Source organism: Dipodomys merriami, unplaced genomic scaffold (genome assembly GCF_024711535.1).
Source record: "Dipodomys merriami isolate MVZ:Mamm:240054 unplaced genomic scaffold, mDipMer1.0.p SCAF_384, whole genome shotgun sequence".
NCBI classification, from domain to species: domain Eukaryota; kingdom Metazoa; phylum Chordata; class Mammalia; order Rodentia; family Heteromyidae; genus Dipodomys; species Dipodomys merriami.
The window spans coordinates 410,083-433,085 of record NW_027205426.1 but is presented as its reverse complement, the minus strand read 5'-3'; the positions used below and the strand labels follow the sequence as shown (position 1 = coordinate 433,085).

At 43.6% G+C, this 23,003-nt stretch overlaps 1 protein-coding gene across 2 annotated transcripts in view; it reads left to right on the top strand.

Annotated features, from left to right (window-relative positions):
* LOC138805063 (low-density lipoprotein receptor-related protein 6) overlaps window positions 1–23,003 on the top strand; it is an 86,646-nt gene that overhangs the window by 5,121 nt on the left and 58,522 nt on the right. For both annotated transcript variants that reach the window (XM_069989619.1, XM_069989618.1), the window contains exons 3-6: window positions 13,453–13,650; window positions 16,282–16,478; window positions 18,808–18,939; window positions 22,456–22,852. In XM_069989619.1, coding sequence (XP_069845720.1) covers window positions 13,453–13,650; window positions 16,282–16,478; window positions 18,808–18,939; window positions 22,456–22,852 — 924 coding nt within the window. The remainder of the gene's footprint in view (window positions 1–13,452; window positions 13,651–16,281; window positions 16,479–18,807; window positions 18,940–22,455; window positions 22,853–23,003) is intronic.

Below are 23,003 nucleotides of genomic sequence, written 5' to 3'. Positions count from 1 at the left end.
CCTCCTTTTTCTGGTTTCTCTCTAATGGGAACTCCCCCCTTCCCTTTTCATCATTATCAGGAAGGAATTTTAGATTCTTGGGGCTTGGGGTCTCTTTGCCAAGTAGAGCAAGTAGAGTTGTATATGGAAAGTTATGTTTTGTTCTGCAGTACAGTATAGGTTTGTTTCTTCTTATAGCAGTTACACAATAGCCATGTTTATAGTTCTTGGTTTTCTTCATTTGTTTATTTTGTAATTATGAGAGGATAATTACAAGGGAAAGAAGGAATGAAGAGCTAACAAGAGTAGTGTTTGGTTGTTTAAAATGAAATAAGAAACTTGATCGTTTAGCATTATTATGTTTAATCATTTTGTAATAGTAATGTCTTTTATATCAAATGTTACTTTGATAATGTTGTTTTGAAATGTTACCTGATATATCTGCTGGTAAGAAGCTAACAATTCTTAGTTAACAACACCCTCTTTTTCCCCTTCCTGCCTTTCCTTTCCAGACTGGGGCTTGAACTCTGGGCTTTAGCTCTCATCTGGCTTTTCACATAATATTTGCCCTCTGAGAGTCACATGTTCAGTTCTGGCTGGTCAGTTGGAGGTAAAAGTTTTGACAGATTTGCCTGCCTATTTTGGCTTTGAACCAAGATCCTGAGATCTCAGCCTCCTGATTAGCTAAGATTATAGGTGTGTGAACACCTGTGCTTGGCAGAGGTCACTTTTTTTTTTTTTTGGCCAGTCCTGAGGTTTGAATTTTGGGCCTGGGCTCTGTTCCTGAACTCCTTTAGCTTAAGGCTAGCACTCTACCACTTGAGCTACAGGTCTGCTTCCAGCTTTTTTTTTTTGTCGGTCGTGGGGCTTGAACTCTGGGCCTGGGCGCTGTCCCTCAGCTCTTCAGCTCAAGGCGAGCGCTCTACCACTTGAGCTACAGCGCCACTTCCGGTTTTCTGGTGGTTTATTGGAGATAGGAGTCTCACGGTCTCTCCTGCCCGGGCTGGCTTTGAACCACGATCCTCAGATCTCAGCCTCCTGAGTAGCTAGGATTACAGGCGTGAGCCACCAGCGCCTGGCCAGCTTTTTTTGTGATTAATTGGAGATAAGAGTCTCTAGGAAGCCGAGCACCAGTGGCTCACGGCTGTAATCCTAGCTACTCCAGAGGCTAAGGTCTGAGGATCACCGTTCAAAGCCAGTCAGGGCAGGAAAGTCCTCGAAACTCTTATCTCCAAATAACCACCAAAAAACCAGAAGTGGCGCTGTGGCTCAAGTGGTAGAGCACAAGCCTTGAGCTGAAGAGCTGAGGGACAGTGCTCAGGCCCAGAGTTCAAACCCCACAACCGACCAAAAAAAGAGTCTCATGGATTTTCTGCCCAGGTTGACTTTGAACTACAATCCTCAGATCTCAGCTTCCTGAATAGCTAGAATTACAGGCGTGAGTCACCAGTGCCTGGTGAGGTCATTTTTTTAAACTACCCTTTTGGAGCTAAAAGTTTTTGTGTCATATCAAATAAGTTAGAACCCTAACCTTCTGGGAGGGCAGTCTTGTATTTACAAAACTTTGGCCTAGGCCAAGACAATAAATAACTTCTCTACCAATTCATATTGATGTGAACGTGCAGATACCTCAATGTATGTAAACTTTCTTTCTGCTTCTTGGATGTCTGTGTTTTGCATACAAGTCTTGGGTCTGACATCGTTCTTCTGTGTGCTACATGAAGCCTTGTCGTTCCTGCCTCACCACTGGACCAGAAAGTCCCTCAGCTGCAGAGCCCTCTGCAGAGCTAGGGACACACCCAGTCCATCATGTTCTGCCTTTTACACTCCTGTTCATTTTCGGGCTCAGAAGAGTTCTTTTCTTCTCTGTACTAGTACCAGGGCCTTGCACTCTTGGCTTTCTTGCTTGTGGCTGTCCTTGTACCCCTTGAGCCATGCCTCCATTCTACCCTCTACTTTCTGGATGCCTCAGATCTACAGAATGAAAGTATATGTGCAAATCAAGTAAGACGTCTAAGTTGTTGTTCTTGGTGTTTCTAAAAGGGAGATTTTCTGGTTATCTTGTTACCAAATTACCAGAAATTGGAATTTTACCTTTGATGTTCTGTCTGTCCATTTATTTATTTATTTTTCCTGTTTTTTTTAAAAATTATTTTTTAAATTTTTAATTTTTTTTCTTCTGTCCTTGTTGGGGTACATGTATCTATCTGGTAAGGGGCATGGTTCAGTATTACCAATGTGCATATTAATAACTTAATTATAGATAGGATTGTATAAGTAGCTTCAAAAATTGTGAAGTGAGTTATTTAGATCATTTTGTTTTTATTATTCAATTCTAAGTATTGTGTTAGTCACCTTTATGTGTAATTATATCTTGTAAAGGAATTCATCCCTTCAGTCTTGTTTATTGAAACAGGACATTTCTGAATATTTTCAGTATGAGAAACCTGCACTCAGATTGAGTGGATATGCTAAATTAGGGACTTGTGTTTACTGTTTTATTCTTACCTAATCATAGAAATTATGTTTTGTGTTATAAAAATTTATATAGCATAAACATGTATAAAATTTATATAGAATAGGTTGGGCGCAGGTGGCTCACTCCTGTAATCCTAGCTACTCAGGAGGCTGAGATCTGAGGATAGCAGTTCAAAGTCAGCTGGGGCAGGAAAGATAGAAAGACTCTTACTCCAATAAGCCACTCAGAAAACTGGAAGTGGTACTGTGGCTCAAGTGCTAGGGTGCTAGCCTTGAGCTGAAGAGCTGAGGGACAGTGCCCAGGCCCAGAGTTCAAGCCCAATGGCAGACAAAAAAAAAATTATATAAAATAAAACGTGTATAAAGTGGTTCATTGTTAATCTGATTGTCAGTTTGAGGTATTTTTTTTTTTTACTTTCCTATTAAAACAGTTTTTGCAAAGTTAATGCTTACTTGCTTTATTTCCCTTGCAGTTGAAATGAAGCCTATCTTCTACCCCTCACTCCATTTAAAAATTATTTTCCAGAAAACATTACAGATGAATATTAGGCCAGACACAGCAATAAAATTACATTCATACGGACACTAGTGAACAGCTTATAACAAGCTGGTGTTGGTTTCCATAATTTTTGATGAATAGCAGATGTGCATACTATTGCAAAACGTAGCTATAACCACATAGATTTAATTCTTCAGTATAACCAAACATACTTATCCTCTCAATTCAGAGCCAGAATTGACCCTGTTGAAGCCAAAATAAATTAGGGGCCAAGTAGACTACATAATTGGAAAGTTAGTAATGCCTGTTGATGAAGAGAGACTTCTGCTCTGTAAGTCTATAGTCTAGCTTTTGAGAAGCAAAGAGAGGTATTTGTCAGATACAGTAAAGGTGGTCTTAAAAATAATGTTGCTGGGGCTGGGAATATAGCTCATTGGTAGAGTGTTCCCCTAGCATGCATGAAGCCCTGGGTTCAATTCCTCAGTACCACGTAAACAGAAAAGTCTGGAAGTGGTCCTGTGGCTCCAGTGGTAGAGCACTAGCCTTAGCAAAAGCAGCTCAAGGACAGTGCTTAGGCCCTGAGTTCAAGTCCCAGGAATGGCAAGCAAAACGTTGCATGATAAAAAGCCTCACAGAAGCCGGGCGCTGGTGGCTCACGCCTGTAATCCTAGCTACTCAGGAGGCTGAGATCTGAGGATCGCGGTTCAAAGCCAGCCCGGGCAGGAGAGACCATGAGACTCCTATCTCCAATAAACCACCAGAAAACCGGAAGTGGCGCTGTAGCTCAAGTGGTAGAGCGCTCGCCTTGAGTTGAAGAGCTGAGGGACGGCGCCCAGGCCTGGAGTTCAAGCCCCATGACTGACAAAAAAAAAAAAAAAAGCCTCACAGAATAGATTATTCAACTAGTTGAATTTTAACTTTAAGTATTTCTAAGTGACTGTAGATTCTTGGTGTGTGTGTGTGTGTGTGTGTGTGTGTGTGTGTGTGTGTGTGTGTGTGTGTGTGTGTGTGTGTGTGTGTGTGTGTGTGTGTGTGTGTGTGTGTCTGTGTGTGTGTGTGTGTGTGTCTGTGTGTGTGTGTCTGTGTGTGTGTGTCTGTGTGTGTGTCTGTGTGTGTGTGTCTGTGTGTGTGTGTCTGTGTCTGTGTGTCTGTGTGTCTGTGTGTCTGTGTGTGTGTGTGTCTCTGTGTGTGTGTGTGTGTGTGTGTGTTGGTCATGGGGTTTGAACTCTGGTCCTGGGCCCTGTCCCTGAGCTCTTCAGCTCAAGCCACAGCACCACTTGCAGTTTTTGAGTGCTTTATTGGAGATAGGAGTCTCATGGGCTTTCCTGCCTGGGCTGGCTTTGAACTGTGAACCTCAGATCTCAGCCTCCTGAGTAGCTAGGATTATAGGCATGTGCCCTGCTTAAGTGACTAGGTTCTTTTGCAAGATTAAGTTACAAAAGAAAAAAAATAAAACAGCCAATAGGGCACCAGTGGCTCACACTTGTAATCCTAGCTATTCAGGAGGCTGAGATGAAGGATTGCACTTTGAAGCCAGCCCTGGCAGGAAATTTTTTTGTCACTTGTGGGACTTGAACTCAGGTCCTGGGCACTATCTCTGAGCTCTTTTGCTCAAGGCTAGTGCTCTGCCATGTGGAGCCACAGCGCCACTTCCAGCTTTTTCTGCTTATGTGGTACTGAGGAATCGAACCTGGGGCTTCATGAATGCTAGGCAAGCACTCTGCCATTAAGCCACCTTCCCCGCCCTTCATATTCTCTAGTTGGTAGTTTTTTTGATAGTACTGCTTTCTGTAGAAGTCCAGTTACCACATGAAACAGTAATATAAACCAGATAAAAAGTTACGCAGAATGGTTGGCAGGGGCACAGGCCAGTCTCAGTATTGGAGGGGAGACAAGGAGAGGAAGGTAGAAAGGTTGAGGACAGGGTCAACTCACATTTAGATTAGTATGGAAACAGTATATTTCATTCATGAACCTCAAAGTGATGAAAACCAAAGGTCTCTGCCAGGCACTAGGGGCTCATACCTGTCATCTCAGCTACTCCGGAGGCTGAGATCTGAGGATCACAGTTCAAAGCCAGCCAGGGGCAGGAAAGTCCAAGAGACTCTTATCTCCAATAAACTACTTAGAAAAATCGGAGGTGGAGCTGTGGCTCAAGTGTTAGAGCCCTCGCCTTGAGTACAAAGAGGCTCGGGGACCACTCCTAGGTCCTGAATTCAAGCCCCAGGACCAGCAAAAGAAAAAAGGAAAAAAAAATAAAAAAAGGTCTCAGCCCCAGAATTACTACACATTTTAACATTGAAATAGGAATAATAGAAATATATATTACTGTTAATATTTTCTGTGTTTTATCTCAGAAGTGTTGTAAGTTTTGTCAGATTGTCAGTATCAGGGGTTGGATCCACTGCACATATAGTTTAATGACCTCTGAGAGTATGGGAGATTCATATTGATGTGAACGTGCAGATACCTCAATGTATTTTACAATATTTGTAATTTTATTTAGTTATTGTTAAGTGGATATGTGTATTCCTCCCTTATCCCTCATTTCCAAAGAGAAACACAGCCACAGAATTTCAGTGTAGCTAATACTTGTATCTAATTTTCAGTTAGACACTTGGTTTGTGGCAAAGACTTCTTATGTAGTCATTTCCAAGTCATTCTGGGAGGCTGAGAAGTAATGGACACACAGGAGTGCCTTGGAATGTTTGTGTCTTTTTTTCCCCTTGGGAAATTAGAAAGGCTTAAGATGAAATAGAGAGGAATGTCTGAAGAGACTTAGAGCATCTTCGTGATTGTTAATGGCATGTGGATGGATCATGTCTGGGAGAAGGGCTTAAATATTTTATTTTGGTATTGGACTATGTCATCTGTAATTTTGGGTTTAGAAAACAGAGTGGAATATGATGGAGACCTAATTGGTGGTTTTCTGAATTGATATAGGAGCATTTTTTGTCAAATATTCCCTACTGTGTTTCAGAGTTTCATATATGACCTCTGTTCCTACTTGTCTCAGTATTACAATAGGTCTATAAGGAAAGATAATACTTTGATTTTATTCTGTTGTTACAGTGGGAGTTTTGATTCAGGAGTTGTGGGGTAAAGGTTGGAATTTTGCTCTAGTTGTAGGTCTAAGGACCATACTTGGGAGTAACACAGTAGGTCTAACCATGGGCAGGTAGATTTTTTGGTATAATGCCTGTTTAAATAGTAAATATTTTGGTAGTAAATACTGAAATAGCAGACCCCTCCCCCTTTCCTCACTTCCTCCCTCCTTTCCTTTTCCCACTCCCTCTCCCTTCCCCCCCCCCCCCCTTCCTGGATCTAGCTTGACTTTCTTGCTCATCATTAACCCTACCCTTTGACCACATCCCCAGTCTGGAATTTTGCTGATTATTTTGGAGATAGAGTCTTACAAAATTTCCTGCCTGGTCTGGCTTTGAACTGCCATCCTCCAGGTTTTAGCTCCCGAGTAGCTAGGATTACAAGTGTGAGCCACCTGTGCCTGGCTTCTTTTTTTACTAGCATATAGCTGAAATCTTTGGCTTGATTTCAATTCCCTATAGCAGTTTGTTCTTTACAAAGGCTCATAGTGCTTTCTGTAATTATATATATAGTCAAGGGTCATGAGAAAGGTATTGGTCCATGATTTTGTTGTTTCCCAAGCCTTAGCGTTTACTTGCACAAAATGTTCATGTGTCTGAAAAGCCTTCACTTTGCTGCTCTTTTCTTCCTATGGTGTATAGTTTCAGGTTGCAGATGGTTTCTTTTATGTTGTGCTACTATTCTACCATTCATTAGCTCTCTCTGTTATTGAAGTACAGTAGTCTCGCCTTACTCCTGAGGTTTTGCTTTCTACTGTTTTGGTTAACTCATGACACCCATAGACTGGAAAATACTGAATGGAAAATTCATCTACTGAAAGTCTCTGAATGGATCTCCTGCAGACAAAGCCGGGCCCGGGGGGCGGGGGGGAAGGGGGTGTGTGTGGGGGGGGTTGTAGAGAGCTACTGTAACCGGTGTTCTTACTAAATCTTTGTTTCTTGTACTTGGGTTTTGCTGGGTTTCTTCCTTCTGTAAGCTGAATTATTCACAGAACTGATAATTCAGTTCTAGAAAATTCTCTTCAAGTATTGTCTTTGCTGCATCCTTCTGGAACTCTTGGCACCCCCTCCCCCATACTTAGGACCTGGGTACACTGTCCCTGAGCCATTTTTGTGCTCAAGGTTAGCGCTTTACCACTTGAGTCACAGCACCACTTCCAGCTTTCTCTGAGTAGTTAATTGGAGTCAAAAATCTCATGGACTTTTCTGATGGCTGGCTTGGAGCCGAGATCCTCCGATCTCAGCCTCCTGAGTAGGATTTGCATCTTGAGTATGTTTCTTTGTTGTACAGTGTCACTTCTTCTTTGTTGTTCCTTAGTCTCTCTTCCCATCCCTGCCCATAAGTCACACAGTCGATTTTCTGCATTGTGTAGACTGATCAGCATAATCGTATTTGTTCACCCTTCCTCCCTCCCTCCTTTCCTTTCCGTGCCCCCCCCCCCCTTTTCTGGAACTCCTAACTAGACATTCATTTTTTCTTTCGGTTGTGTTTTTGAAGTTTGAACTCAGGGCCTTGTACTTGCTAGGTAGTAGGGGTTCTACCACTGGAGCCATGATCTAGCCTTTGTGCTTTAGTTTTCATGTTATTTCGTTACTTTTCACTATGGGTTTCCCCTTATCTAGCTGGGATTATAGGTGTGCATCATGAGGCCAAGCCCATTTGTTGAGATAGGAGTCTTACTGTTTTTTTGGTCGGTTGTTGAGATAGGAGTCTTATTTTTTTTTTGGTCGGTTGTTGAGATAGGAGTCTTACTTTTTTTTTGGTCGGTTGTGGGGCCTGAATCTGGGCCTGGGCACTGTCCCTCAGCTCTTCAGCTCAAGGCTAGTGCTCTACTACTTGAGCCACAGCGCCACTTCTGGCTTTTTCTGCTTATGTGGTGCTGAGGAATCAAACCCAGGGCCTCATGCATGCAAGGTAAGCACCCTACCACTAGCCACCTTCCCAGCCCACTTTTTTTGTTGTTGTTGGTCTTGGGACTTGAACTCTGGGCCTGGGCACTGTCCTTCAGCTCTTCAGCTCAAGGCTGGTGCTCTACCACTTGAACCATAGCTACTGGTTTTCTGGTAGTTCCTTAGAGATAAGAGTCTCACTGACTTTCCTGCCCGGGTTGGCTTTGAACTTTGATCATCAGATCTCAGCCTTCTGAGTAGCTGGGATGACAGGCATGAGCCACCAGCGCCCGGCCAGGAGTCTTATTTTTGCCACTATAGGTCTTGAACTCCGATCCTCAAGTACAATTCCTGGGTAGTTGGGACTTCAGGTGTGAGCCGTGGCCTCTTTTTCTTAACTCTTACTTAACATGGCTTTTAACTTCCTTTTATGAATCTATTTCTTTTTTGAATTTAGCACTAACCAGATTAACCAAAATTATCCTTATGTAGTCTGTCTCGGTGTGTGTCTTCTTTGTAGTTTACTGAGAGAGTTCATATTGAGATTTCTGGCCACATGTTGATTCTTTCATCAAAGAGAATCCTAGGTTATAAGCTGATAAATGAAGTCACTGGGAATGGAGTGGCTTCCTTCATTGTACATTATCTCTGAATTTTTTCTTTCTTAAATTCTTTTTGTGCTCAATATCCACTTTAATGTTCTACAAGTGCTGACATGTGTTTAAAATCGTGCTTTTATACTTTGTCTCACATTTTTAGGAGTTGTGTAGTAGAGGTCTTAGCATCTGCCACGATGTGAAAAACACACTTTTGCTTTCACCCCCTCTCCCAGTATTTAATAGAATATTTCTTTCATTTATGAATTTTTATTTTGCTGAGAAGAGTATATTAAAGCAGCTTTTTCTCCTGTTGTTTTTCTTTCTTTCTTTTTTTTCCTGGCTGGTCATGGGGCTTGAACTCTGGGCCTCGGCACTGTCCCTGAGCTCTTCAGCTCAAGGTTAGTGCTCTACCACTTGAGCCACAGCAACAATTCTGGTTTTCTTGTGGTTAATTGGAGATAAGAGTCTCATGGACTTTCCTGCTCTGGCTGGCTTTGAATAGCAATCCTCAGATCTCAGCCTCCTGAGTAGCTAGGATTACACCAGCTCCTTGCTTTAGTTTAATTTTATACTTAGAGAAAGGTAAAAGAGCCGGGTGCCGGTAGCTCACACCTGTAATCTTAGCTACTCAGGAGGCTGAGATCTGAGAATTGAGGTTCATAGCCAGCCTGGGCGGAAAAGTCTGTGAGACTCTTACCCCAATAAACCACTCAGAAAACTGGAAGTGGCGCTGTTGCTCAAGAGGTAGAGCACTCACCTTGAGCTGAAGAGCTGAGGGACAGCACCCAGGCCCAGAGTTCAAGCCCCACGCCCGCCCCACCTCCCCCCCCCCAAAAAAAAAAAAAAAAAGGTAAAAGATAAGCAAAACCGAGTCATGCTTGCAGACTGACTAGTCATAGAACATTCCCTGTGCAGTTGGTTCCCCATGAGCTGATTACTGCCTTTTTTGCCTCATAATTAATTTTTTAAAAGTTGTTTTGGTGTTGTGAAGTGGGGTGAGATTCCCCTCTATATGGTATGTTTTTAATTTGACAGACTTGGGCCAAGGAGACAGGATTAGAAATCCATTCCTGCTATTATCCTATTCCTATTATCTTTCTCAGCTGTTCAGCTGTTCCAAGTCTACTCTGTGGGTGTCACGTGACTGTCCTTTCCTCTTTCACATCTTTCCAGTTTGGTAGGTTATTAGATGTTACCCAAACACATCACTCAGTTATGTAAATCTCTTTTTATTTGGTCCGTCATGGGGCTTGAACTCTGGGCTTGGGTGCTGTCCCTTCACTCTTCAGCTCAAGGCAAGCATTCTACTGCTTGAGCCACAGCCCCACTTCTGGTTTTCTGAGTGGTTTATTGAAGATAAGAGTCTCCCAGACTTTCCTGCCTGGGCTGGCTTTGAGCTGAGATCCTCAGATCTCAGCCTCCTGAGTAGCTAGGATTACAGGCATGAGCCACGCATGCCTGGCAGTTATGTAAATCTTGCTTGTGTTTTCCTCTATCTAATGTTGGAAGAATGAATGAGATACAATGATGAGTATAAAGGAATAAAATTACAGAAGGAAAAACTTGTAAGCAAAATTAGCACAGCAAATAGTCTGTTGTTCCCTGATGTTTTAAAATACTAAGATCATAATTCAAATGTCTCAGTATTTGGCTCTTAAGTTTTGCAGATTACAACATCAAAGTGTAGCTATTTTAAGTCACTAGCCTAAAGTTAGGCAAAGAGCCATTCTTCCACGTATCAGGTATTTCCATTAATTATTTTGCACTGTATTTACTGGAGCTTAAAATTTAGTTGGAAGAATAGTAGACACAGTTCTTACAGGACAACCCCAAGTAAGCATAGAGGAAGCAGGATTGGGCTCTTGAGGTCCTGTTCCTGAATGAATTAATTAATCTTGAAGGTGAATTGGTTAGTAAAGAATGATTTTGAAGATTAGATGTAATGACTTTCGAATGGAGAAAAAGAAAGGCATGAAGGCTTTGAAGAGAACAATGTATGTTGAGATAATTAAGTTGCATTTGAGTAGAGCTGTGCTTCAAGTGTTAGGCTACCAGCCTTGGAACAAAGAAGTTAAGGGACAGCACCCACCCAGTCCCTGAGTTCAAGCCCAATACTGCTACCAAAAAAAAAAAAAAGAGTTGCATTTGGAAGCCAGCAATTGATTTGGAGAATAGGATTCAAATGTGGTTGTGTGGGTTTGGGGTTGACTGTTTGGTAGTGGTCCTTAATATGTTGATCTACAGCTTAAATTTGCTTTGGATAGAAGAGAAGGAATTCCCACAGCTTTTAAATTAGATGGGATTCACATTCCACAAACCACAAAATTCATTTTTGATTTTTTTTTTTTTTTGATACCGGGTATGTCTGTTCTTGAGCTTGTGATTCTCCTGCCTTAGCCCCCTGTCTTCTCATTTGTGTCAGGCAAAGTGTGGTCTTCAGATGGCATACTAATGTGTTCACCTTTGCAGCTGAAACTTCAGTCCCTTGTGTTACTGAGTCATGGGAAATGGGCAGGGCTGTGGCCCTTTAATAGCATTTAGCAGTGTTAAATGTAGAAGACATTATTAGTCTTGCAGTTACGGCATGTGCTTCTTGGACTAGAAAACTTCAACGTGTTTTGACTCAACAGACTCTTAGCTACATTTATTTTATTTTTAATTTTTTTCTTCCTGTCCTGGGTGAACTCAGGGCCTAGGCACTGTCTCTGAGCTTCTTTTGCTCAAGGCTGGCACTCTACCACTTGAGCCACAGCTCCATTTCCAGATTTTTCTGAATAGTTTATTGGAGATAAAAGTCTTATGGAGTAGCCGGGTGCTGGTGGCTCACGCCTGTAATCCTAGCTACTCAGGAGGCTGAGATCTGAGGATCGCGGTTCAAAGCCAGCCCGGGCAGGAGAGACCATGAGACTCCTATCTCCAGTAAACCACCAGAAAACCGGAAGTGGCGCTGTAGCTCAAGTGGTAGAGCGCTCGCCTTGAGCTGAAGAGCTGAGGGACAGTGCCCAGGCCCAGAGTTCAAGCCCCACAACCGCCAAAAAAAAAAAAAAAAAAAAAAAAAAAGTCTTATGGAGTTTCCTGCCCAGGCTGGCTTTGAACCATGATCCTCATATCTCTGCATAGCTAGGATTACTGGACTGAGCCACCGGTACCTGGCTCTTTGGTATACTTAAGTTCTTTTTTCTTTAAAGTCTAAGTGATTATTCTCAAAATAATGCCTCAGATAGACCAGGTGCGATGGCTCATGCCTATAATCTCAGCTACTCAGGAGGCAGAGATCAGTTATAGAGTTGTTTGTTCCTGCATCACCGTATCTTCACTAATAGATATTCTCAAACACCTCAGGCTCCCAAATGTTTCCCCATTTTCCTTTGGATCTGTTAGGAGATTGAGGAATGTTTTGAAAATTGGCAGTTTCAAGTTTCTGGCCTATGTTCAGAGTGTAGCTTGCCAGTTTCTCTCTGGTGTCACTTGAGAAGGAGCAGCCTGTACACGCACATGAGCTTTCTGACCACCAAGGAACCACCAAGGGTGCATATCCACTTAGCAGGCTTGCAGGCTGTCCCTTCTAGGACCTTCTGTCACATTCCTGGCCAACACACCATTCTGTTGCCTGCCCTCGCCAGCACTCCTGATGGTTTTGACATTGGTAGGCATATGTTTTTCCACAGGCCTGCTTTTGCAGGGCAGAGCAGCCGCCATGTCTGCCCTGTATAGAACTTCTGGGCTTCAATTCTTGTTGATGTGGACGGGATGCTTAGATGCCAATGTTTTTCATGAGATTTTGTAGATTATTTGGAGGAAATGTTTCTTCTAAAGGAAGTTTTTTTTTTTTTTTTTTAACAGACTGTCAGTTTAATCTTTTTTTTGTGCTGGTACTTGGGCTTGAATTCAAGCCCTTGAACTTGAACTATCAGTTGGCCTTTTGGCTCAAGTCTTGTATTTTACCCTTGAGCGACAGCTCTACCTCTGGCTTTTTGGCGGTTAATTGGAGGTAAGGGTCTCATGGACTTTTACTGCTTGGGCTAGCTTGGAACTATAGTCCATAGATCTCAGTCTCCTGATTAGCTCAGATTACAGGTGTGAGCCAACAGTGCCTGGCTTTTTTGGGGGAGAGGGGTAGGGGTCGAGGGGAGTTCTCACTATATATAGCTCAGCCTAGTTTCTAACTTGAGTTCTAACCTGAGGTCCTTTGCCTTCCTTGTGCTGGGATTATGGGCATGTACCTCCATGTCTGGGATTTTTTCATTATTTTTAAAGGTGAAGACTTGCTTAACTTCTCCACAGAGCATTGTTGAAAGCCTTCGTCTTTTGTAGTCTTACCCTCCCTCCAATCTTTCTCCTCATTGCAACCAGTCCCCTCCTCCCTGTGATCTGCCCTAAAACATGCCAGTCATTTCATCTCCAGCTTGCAAAAGTCTTCAAGTACCTTCATGTTGCTTTTAGAGCACTCCCTAACCCCAATTCCAGTACCGCCTGTCGTGCTTTCCTGTGTATAAATCCCATCATTTTCCATCTTGATGTTCTTGAGAGAACATTCATTAGCTAATAATGATAATTAGAAAATATTTTGTTGGCCGGGCCCTGGTGGCTCATGTCTGTAATCCTAGCTACTCAGGAGGCTGAGATTTGAGGATCACGGTTCAAAGCCAGCCCAGGCAGGAAAGTCCAGGAGACTCTTATCTGCAATAAACCACTAGAAAACTGAAAGTGGCGCTGTGGCTCAAGTGGTAGTAGAGTGCTCGCCTTGAGCTGAAGAGTGTAAGGACAGCTCCCAAGCCCAGAGTTCAAGCCCCATGATCCACAAAAAAAAAGAAAAAGAAAATGTTTTGTTGTTACCTGCATATGTCCTGGTGTTAATAGTTGGTCTTTTTTTTTTTATATGTATATATATAATGATTTTTAGGTTCATGTACTGGACAGACTGGGGAGAAGTGCCAAAGATAGAGCGTGCTGGAATGGATGGTTCAAGTCGTCTCATAATCATAAACACGGACATTTACTGGCCAAATGGACTGACTTTGGATTATGAGGAAAGAAAGCTTTATTGGGCAGATGCAAAACTTAATTTCATTCATAAATCAAACCTGGATGGAACAAATCGGTAAGATACTATATAGATATTTTTCAGAATTTAAGAAAACTGTATTGATTCGACAGGCTCATCGAAGTATAACACCTGATTTTATTAGTGTACCTTTTGTAGGAAGGGGATTTCATTGTGACATATTCACACATGTAAACAGTGTATGCTAATCAACCTCCATCCCTGCTTTATTTCATTCCTTTCTTCCTTGCGTGCCTGTCCTGAGGCTTGAATTCAGGGCCTGGGTGCTGTTTGAGCTGTTTCTTTTTTTTTTTTTGGGTCCGGTCATGGGGCCTGAACTCTGGGCTTGGGTGCTGTCCCTCAGCTCAAGGCTCAAGGCTAGCGCTTTACCACTTGAGCCACAGCGCCACTTCCGGCTTTTTTCTTATATGGTGCTGAGGAATGGAAGCCAGGGCCTCAGGCATGCAAGGCAAGCGCTCTACCACTGAGCCAACTTCCCAGCCCTTTTTTATTTATTTTTTATTGCCAGTGTTGGGGCTTGAACTCAGAGCCTAGGCTCTGTTCCTGAACCTCTCTGTGCTCAGGGAACCTCTCTGTGTTCAAAGCTAGCCCTCCACCACTTGAGCCCCAGCGTCACTTCCAGCTTTTTCCATGTGATGTGGTGCTGAGGAATTGAACCCAGAGCTTCATGTGTGCTAGATGAGCACTCTACCACTGAGCCACTGGTGATACCAGTCGGGCTTTCTTTTTTATCTGTTGGCAATTTTTATAGCTTCTATTACCTTGGGTTTGTGCCTTTTCAAAAGCCTTGAATGTTGTTGAGGGGCTTTTAGTTCCCTCCCTCCCTGTCTCCCTCCCTGCACTCCCCTGCCCCTCCCCATCCTGGGGCTCAAACTCGAGGCTAAGGTCCTGTCCTTGAGATCCTTTTTACTCAAGGATAGTGCTCTACCACTTGAGCCACAGTACCACTGCCAGCTTTGCTCTACCACTTGAGCCACAGTACCACTGCCAGCTTTGCTCTACCACTTGAGCCACAGTACCACTGCCAGCTTTTTCTGTGATTAATTGGAGATAAGGAATTGCATGAACTTTGCTGCCATGCTGGCTTTGAACTGCTATATACTGAAATCTCAGTCTCCTGAGTAGATAGGATTACAGGCGTGAACCACTCGGTACCCAGCTGGGGTTTTTAGTTTCAATACCTAACTGTAACTGTGGAGATGTCCAAAAGCCTGAGCCACAACCTCTGATGTCATCTTTTTAGGTATTACAAGAATCTCACTGTGATGGGGAAATTCCCTTCCAAGGCTAGGTTCATGTGTCAGAATGCATGGCAGTAGTCACAGGGTGTGGTTATAGAATGATTTATTACACACACAGGTGGTCCTTCAGAGATGGGGCCGACTTGTTGGGAGGAGATCTAGAAACAGGAAGCAAGCAAGAGCATGTGTTTTGTAAAGGTCAGTTCAGCTGGTATAGAGTTTGGAAGAAGCACCTGCCGGGTCCATGAACCCTGCAGAGTTGGCCAGAGAGCCGTGTACTTAAGTCACACCGACAGTGGAGAGGTTTGTTAGTGAGTCAGAAGTTGCTAGCACTCAGAACATGACTGCTGTGGCAGACCACTAGAGCACTCGCCTTGTTTTCAGGAGATGTAGACAGGGGCCCCGGGAGTGACTTGGTTAGACCTGCTTGGTAGTCCACAGAGACGTAAGGTAGAGATAACATATTCATTGTGGTTCAAGTGGTAGAATGCCAGCCTTGAGCAAAAGCTCAGGGACAGAGCCTCAAGACAAACGGAAGCCTCCTGAAGACAAACCCAGTCCTCCTTACCATGTGATTATCTAATTTTTCTTTAGTAGAGTATGTTCTCCCTGCCCTCTTTTTGGACTGAGCCACTGGAAAAGTTGAGTTTATGAAAATAGCAGAGCATTTATTTCCTTGGATAGTCTCAACTCAAAACATGATTTACTCACTTTTGCAGAACATTTGCTAGTTATAGTACTCCGTGACACAGTAAAGTCCTGTGCCTTGGATTCTTTACCTCTCCTTCTACATAGCATGAACTGTTTGGGAGAGATGCAGGTCTGCTTTGTCTCATGAATGTATTTTGCCAGTGGCAGGACTTTTGGCTGCCTGGATGTCATCTTAGATGATCATTGCTGGAATTGGTCCTGGTTCTTCTTGGCTTCTTGGCATGTTACGTCTTTTCAACCAGTTTCCAAGACCCGGAGAAGTGACTGAAGACACAGGCTCAGGGTCTGTGTTCTTCCACATCACCCAGGATGAACCTATTTAAGTCTTACTGCAACCCTGGCACTTTCCTGTTGGCTTACTTTCCTCCCGATGATAGAGCTACAGGAAAGGATAGGAGAGGTGAGGGCAGAGCCAGTATCTGGGCAGGGGCATTGAAGCAGTGCCAGTGCTCTGGCCTTCTCTCTCCTGTGACCTATAGAGAACTTGGGACCTGCTGCCAAGTTAGGGGCCATCCTGTAGGTCTGGGTTGGAGCTTTGAGACATCTTGAAAACATATTTGGACTTACCATGTGAATTGTTCTTCCTCTGTGTGTGACCTAAAGGTATGTCTTCCTCAGTATTTGTATTTACTAGTATGCCCTGTGGCCATTGTAAGCAATGACATGGTAGAAGAAAGTTGGAGGTAAGTTGTAAGTTTTCCTTTTCTGTTGACAGGCAGGCAGTGGTTAAAGGTTCCCTTCCACACCCTTTTGCCTTGACGTTATTTGAGGACACATTGTACTGGACTGACTGGAATACACACTCCATTTTGGCTTGCAACAAGAATACTGGCGAGGGTCTGCGTGAAATCCATTCTAACATCTTCTCTCCCATGGATATACATGCCTTCAGCCAGCAGAGGCAGCCAAAGGGTAAGCAATCCTGATTTCTACATTGCAAGGGGGAGCACTGTGGCAGTCTGAAATCTGGCTTTAGTGAGCTTAGCGGTAGAGGAAGAAGGGCATATCTGAAGAGTACGAGGGAATACAGGAAGAAAAGCACAGAAACAAGATTCAGGCCTGGCGCCAGTGGCTCATGCCTGTAATCCTAACTACTCAGGAGGCTGAGATCTGAGGATCGCAATTCAAAGCCAGCCTGGGCAGGAAAGTCCATGAGACTCTGATCTCTAATAAACCACCAGAAAACTGGAAGTGGAGCTGTGGCTCACATTTGAAAGAGTTCAGGGACAACGCCCAGACCCAGAGTTCAAGACCCACGACCAACCCCCCAAAAAAAGAAAATTCAGGTTCTTAACAGTACTCCATCCCTGTCCTTACACCAGACCTCATCCTCTGTCTGGGATATGGTTGGTAAAGGAACTCATTTGCTAGTCAGGGCCCAAAGATACACATTCAGGGGTCATTTCTACAGTTCTATAGTTCATTATATACACACAGTTCTTACTTGTACACTGCATGTGTGTGCTTAAGTAGACTTTTTCTTTTTTGGATGACAACTTGAATGTAACTTCCTAAGCTTGATGATTAAATATTGGCTTAAACATTTCTGTACATACCTCTCTCTCTCTCCTGTCTTCTGTCTTTTCCTCCCTTCTCCCCTCACCCCTCTTCCCTCCTCTCCACTTGTTCTTCTTTTCCCTCTTCTTCTTTTCCCCTCCCCCTACTTCTCTCTCCCCTTTTTTTCCCCTCCTCCCCTTCCCCTCTTCCCCCATCCCTTCCCTTTCCCTTCCTCCTCCCCTCTTCCCACTCTCCCCTCTTCCTACTTCTCTCTCCCTTCTTTTTTTTTCTCTCTCCCCCTTCCTCTCTGTCTCCCTCCCTCCCTCTTGCCCTCCTTCCCTCCTTCCCTTCCTCTTCTCCCTTTTCAGTTTTGCTTCTATTTTTGGTTACCCTTGACAATTGTCTGCTGACAATGATCTCTTATAAGGGAGGAATGAAGCAAAGTTTAAAAGGAATAGGAGAATGTTAAGTGTTTGGCACTTGTGTGTAAATAACTGTCTGGCTGTGTCTGAGCAGACTTCAGATTTATGTTTCAAAGCCCAAAGTGAAAAGTTTTGGAATCATGTGTTGCTTGGTATTAGTTCTTTCCATTTAGGGGGACATAATCAAATATTGGAGTCTGATGGTCACAAACTCATAAAAACATTTTAAAATTACTCTCTGGTACAAAAGGAAATGTTTACTCGTGAACTTCTTAACTCGCATGGTCAAACCTCAGGCAAAACTCTCTCCCACTCCCCTTTGAAAAAGGTACAGTTGATCCTTTGAGAGTTTGCGTGGATCTTTCTTTTCTCATGTTTCACGGTCTGCAGCTTCTGCTGAATTTTCTATATTATTATTTGAATACATCCATACCAGTTGTTTCCACAGATGTGCTAGTTTTCATGAGTGAATGAATGAGATAGGTCTCACTCTTGTAGTCCAGGTTGGCCTCAGACTTACTCTTTTGTCTCAATTTCACAGGTACCAGGATGCAGGTATGGGCCACCAGGCCTGACTTTGTTTAGTTTTTCCTCTTTTTTTTTTTTTTTTTTTTGCGGGGGTGGGGAAATCATCCTGGGGCTTGAACTCAAGGGCCTGGGCACTATCCTTGAGCTGTTTTTGTTTCTTTGCTCAAGGTTGGCGCTCTACTTCCTGAGTAACTAGAATTTCAGGTGTGAGCTGCTAGTGTCTAACTAGTTTCTTTCTTTTTCTTTTTGTCGGTTGTGGAGCTTGAACTTGGCTTGGGTGCTGTCCCTGTGCTCTTCAGCTCAAGGCCAGTGCACTACTGCTTGAGCCACAGCACCACTTCCTGTTTTCTAGTGGTTTATTAGAGATAAGAATCTCCTGGACCTTCTTGCCCGGGCTGGCTTTGAACCGAGATCCTCAGGTCTCAGCTTCCTGAGTAACTAGGATTATAGGTGTGAGCCACTGGTGCCCAGCTACTAGTTTCTTTTTTAACCCATTCTCCTCCCGCTTCCTAGGGGCTAATTTCCATTGTTTTAAAAATGGTTTTACTATTAACTTTAGCTTGTAAACTCTCAGGGCAAGGCTTTTGTGCTTTACTTCTTATTTTTTCCCTTTGGTAACAAGTAAATGCTCACTAATTCTGTTCCTTGTGGCAGGGTCGGTAGGTGGGTGACATTTGGTACTAATTTTGGTTTATCACAGTTGCCATGTTGTGGCTGTTAACCTTTGTGTATGTAGAGTGAGGAAAGGTTGTCCACTATCATTGGTAGTAATCAATGTGATTTATGTTTGACAGCTACAAATCCATGTGGAGTTGATAATGGTGGTTGTTCCCATTTGTGTTTGATGTCTCCACTCAAGCCTTTTTATCAGTGTGCTTGCCCAACCGGGGTCAGACTTCTGGAGAATGGGAAAACCTGCAAAGATGGTAAGCTGACGTCATCCAAGAAAAAAACAGTCTGCCATATTAGTTGAGGTTTTTTATGACTTATTTTTCTTCTCTGTAAAAGTATAAGCTCTATAGATCACAGTGCTTTGGGAAGTTAGTCAAGTTAGTCACTGCCAAATGATTATGGGGACTGGTGTGTCTTGTATCTCATGGCATCTTTCTTTCCTTCCTCCCTCTTCCTGGGACTTGAACTCAGGGCCTGGACACTATCCCTGACCTTTTGTATTCAGGGCTAATGCTCTACCACTTGAGCCACAGCTCCACTCTGACTCACACCTGTCATCCCAGTGACTCAGGAGGCTGAGATCTGAGGATCATGGTTCAAAGCCAGCCCTGTCAGGAAAGGCCATGAAACTATCTCCAATGAACCACCAGAAAAACAGGAAGTGGCACTGTAGCTCAAGTGGTAGAACACCATCCTTGAGCTGAAGAGCTGAAGGGACAGCACCCAGGCCCAGAGTTCAAACTCCATAACTAAAAACAAAAAAGAACAACATGGAATAGATAGTGATTGAACAAGAGTTTGAGAGAGAGAGAGAGAGAGAGAGAGAGAGAGAGAGAGAGAGAGAGAGAGAGAGTGTGTGTGTGTGTGTGTGTGTGTGCATGTGTGCGTGCGTGCGCGTGCATGAACTCAAGACCTAGGCAGTGTCTCTTAGCTTTTTCTGCTCAGCCTGGCGCTTTACCACTTGAGCCATAGCGCTACTTCTGTGATTATCTTTTCATTTTCTTTTATTTTTTTATGCCATTCTTGGCAGTAGAACTCAAGGCCTGGATGCTATCCCTGAACTTTTGTGCTCAAGGCTAATATTCTGCTTCTGAACTACAACTCCATACTTCAGCTTTCTTTGGATGGTAATTGGAGATAAGATTCTTACAGACTTTCTTCCTTGGGCTGTAATTGTACTCTTCAGATCTCAGCCTCTTGAGTAGCTAGGATTACAAGTGTGAGCACTGGTGCCTGGCTCTTTGTTTGCCTTTAATGCTAAGATAAGTGCTTTTTTTTGTGTGTGTGTGGGGGTTGATTGTGGGGTTTGAACTCTGGGCTTGGGTGCTGTCCCTGCACTCTTCAGCTCAAGGCGAGCACTCTACCGCTTGAGACACAGTGCCACTTCCGGTTTTCTAATGGTTTATTGGAGATAAGAGTCTCACACCTTTTCTGCCCAGGCTGGCTTTGAATTGTGATCCTCAGATCTCAGCCTCCTGAGTAGCTAGGATTACCGGTGTGAGCCACCGGCTCCCGGCTAAGATAAGTGCTTTCCAAAGGAAGAACAATTCCAGATTGGACTTTTTTTTTTTTTTTGGGTTAGTCATAGGGCTTCAGTTCAGGGCCTGGGTGCTGTTCTTAAGCATTTTTCACTCAAGACTGGCGCTCTACCACGTTGAGCCACAGCTCCACTTCTGGTTTTCCAGTGGTTCATTAGAGAGAAGAGTATCACAGACTTTTCTGTCTCGGCTGGCTTTGAACTACAATCCTCTGACCCCAGGAGTCCAGGCATAAGCCCCCTGGCATCCAGATTGGACTCTTTAGAGTAGGGTCTTTTCCTGCTCGACAGCACAGGTTACTACTTCTGCTTCTTTTTAATTCCCCATGGGGAGAAGGTATTGGGAGAAGTAGCTGATTCGGACATTTCAGGGACTTCTTTTAGGAAGAGCACAATTCTCTTCTTTTCCCTCTTAATGAGAATTGCTCTCCATTCTTCCCGGCGGATCACTATGCCTTTTCCAGCAACCAGAAAAACCTGCTAAGGAAGCCATTCTGTGTAGCTGTGTCTTTTTTTTTTTTTTTTTAAATCGAAAAGCAGAAGGCTTTATTTCAGTGTGCCGGAGAGTTCCTGGCAGGGAGGTCAGGGAGTCAGAGACGGAGTCTCGAGTTCGTGTTCTGGATGTTCGTTATGGCTTGGCAGTGATAAATTACCTTATAGTCAAAGGTGAAGCTGGCTGACTCCTGTCAGATGGTTTCCATGGCAAACAATAATTTGGTTTCAGTTTAAACAAAAGGTTTTTGTCACATTGCTTTTTTGTTTAAAAATGTAGCCTGACTTTAAAACAGAAAATTTATTTTAGCAATAGAAGTTTGTTTTCTCTCAGGGCTGTGCAAATGTACAAGTTTAACCGGTTTTAAATCTCAGGTGTACATTTGGCAGGTGGTAGTCTTAAATCCCAGTCTCTGGACCACTGTGCTCAAGTGGACAGTTCTGAGTCCTCTCTGCCCAGCGTGGGCACTGCCCTGTCAGCATCATTCCTACCTGGGGCCTGCGTCTCATTTGGGGCTGCCTTCCTGTCTCTGGTTCACTTTGCCTCAGTGTGAGAGTCAGATCAATGCTTGAAGTTTATATACCAGTGTTTTCTTTTGCACACATCTTTTTGGCTAGAAGGTTTATTTTCCCCCACGGTCCCTTGTCAATATACTTTTTTTTTTTTTTTTTTTTTTTTGGCCCTGGGGCTTGAATTCTGGGCCTGGGTGCTATTCCTCAGCTCTTCAGCTTAAGGCTGGCACCCTATGACTTGAGCCACAGTGCTACTTCCAGCTTTTTCTGCTTATGTGGTGCTGAGGAATCAAACTCAGTGCATGCAAGGCAAGCACTCTACCACTGAGCCACCTTCCCACCCCCAGGTGAGCAGTTGTTTTGGATACCCTGCTCTTCCTCTTGAGCACTGTGGTCAGTTGACCAGGCTCCCTCCCTCTGGTGGGGCTGTTGTTTTCTCTACAGTTGCCTTTATGCTCATGTCTATCCTGTACTGCTCAGAATGTAAGACAGCTTACTGAAGTGTAATTTATATACTGTAAAATTCTTTCTTGTCAGACATACGCTTAGTTATTTTCAATGTGTGCAGAGTTGTGCAACCATCACCATAAATCCAGTTTTTGTAGCATTCCCACTAACCACAAAGATTCTTGTCATAGATACTTTTTTTTTAGCCTTAAAAAATCCTTCTTGAGGAAAGACTCTATTCTCTACTACCTTGCTCCTTTACTTAGCTATTTATTATAAAGTCATTGTTATACTGGGGGTTGAACAGAGTTTGAGAGTCTCAATGCTCTTGCTTAGCTTTTTTGTTCATGGTTGGTCCTCTGCCACTTCATCCACATCTCCTGGTTTTTGCTGGTTAGTTGGAGATGAGAGTTTTGTGGATTTGTCTGCTTGGGCTGGCTTTGAACCTTGATTTTCAGATCTCAGTTTCCTGAGTAGTTAGGCTTATAGGTGTGAACTACTTGTGTAAAACCATTATTGATTACCAACAGCTATATTAATCAGAAGCTATCTAATAAATCAAAGCAGAGAGTGGGTCACAACTGGATTGTCCAGTTATTCTAGAGCTTGACCTCCCAGGAGACCCTCCTGTTTTTGCAATATCACTGCATTTTCCACTTTGAGGAGAATGGCATCTCATTTCTTTCATTTTTAAATCCTCAAGCAGTTCTTCATTGATACAGAGCAGCTACATTTTGCTCACACCCTCAAATGATTTCTTTTTCATTTTTCCTTACTGTAGGTGCTACCGAACTATTGCTTTTAGCCCGGAGGACGGACTTGAGACGTATCTCTCTGGACACCCCAGACTTTACAGACATTGTCCTTCAGTTAGAGGATATCCGCCATGCCATCGCCATTGATTACGACCCTGCGGAAGGCTACGTCTACTGGACCGACGACGAAGTGAGGGCCATACGCCGCTCCTTCATAGACGGCTCCGGCAGTCAGTTTGTGGTCACCGCTCAGATAGCCCACCCTGATGGCATTGCTGTCGACTGGGTGGCACGAAACCTGTACTGGACGGACACTGGCACAGACCGGATAGAGGTGACAAGACTCAATGGGACCATGAGGAAGATCTTGATTTCAGAGGATTTAGAGGAACCCCGGGCCATTGTTTTAGATCCCATGGTTGGGTAAGAAGTTCTGCTGACTGTAACTCTTGTCTGGTGTTTCTGATTTCCATAGGCCCTTGGGAACAGCACTCCATGGTAGGAAGTACAGGAACTTTATACTGCCTTATTGGAAGCAGCTCTTAAATGAGACTACAGTGATTAAATAAAATCC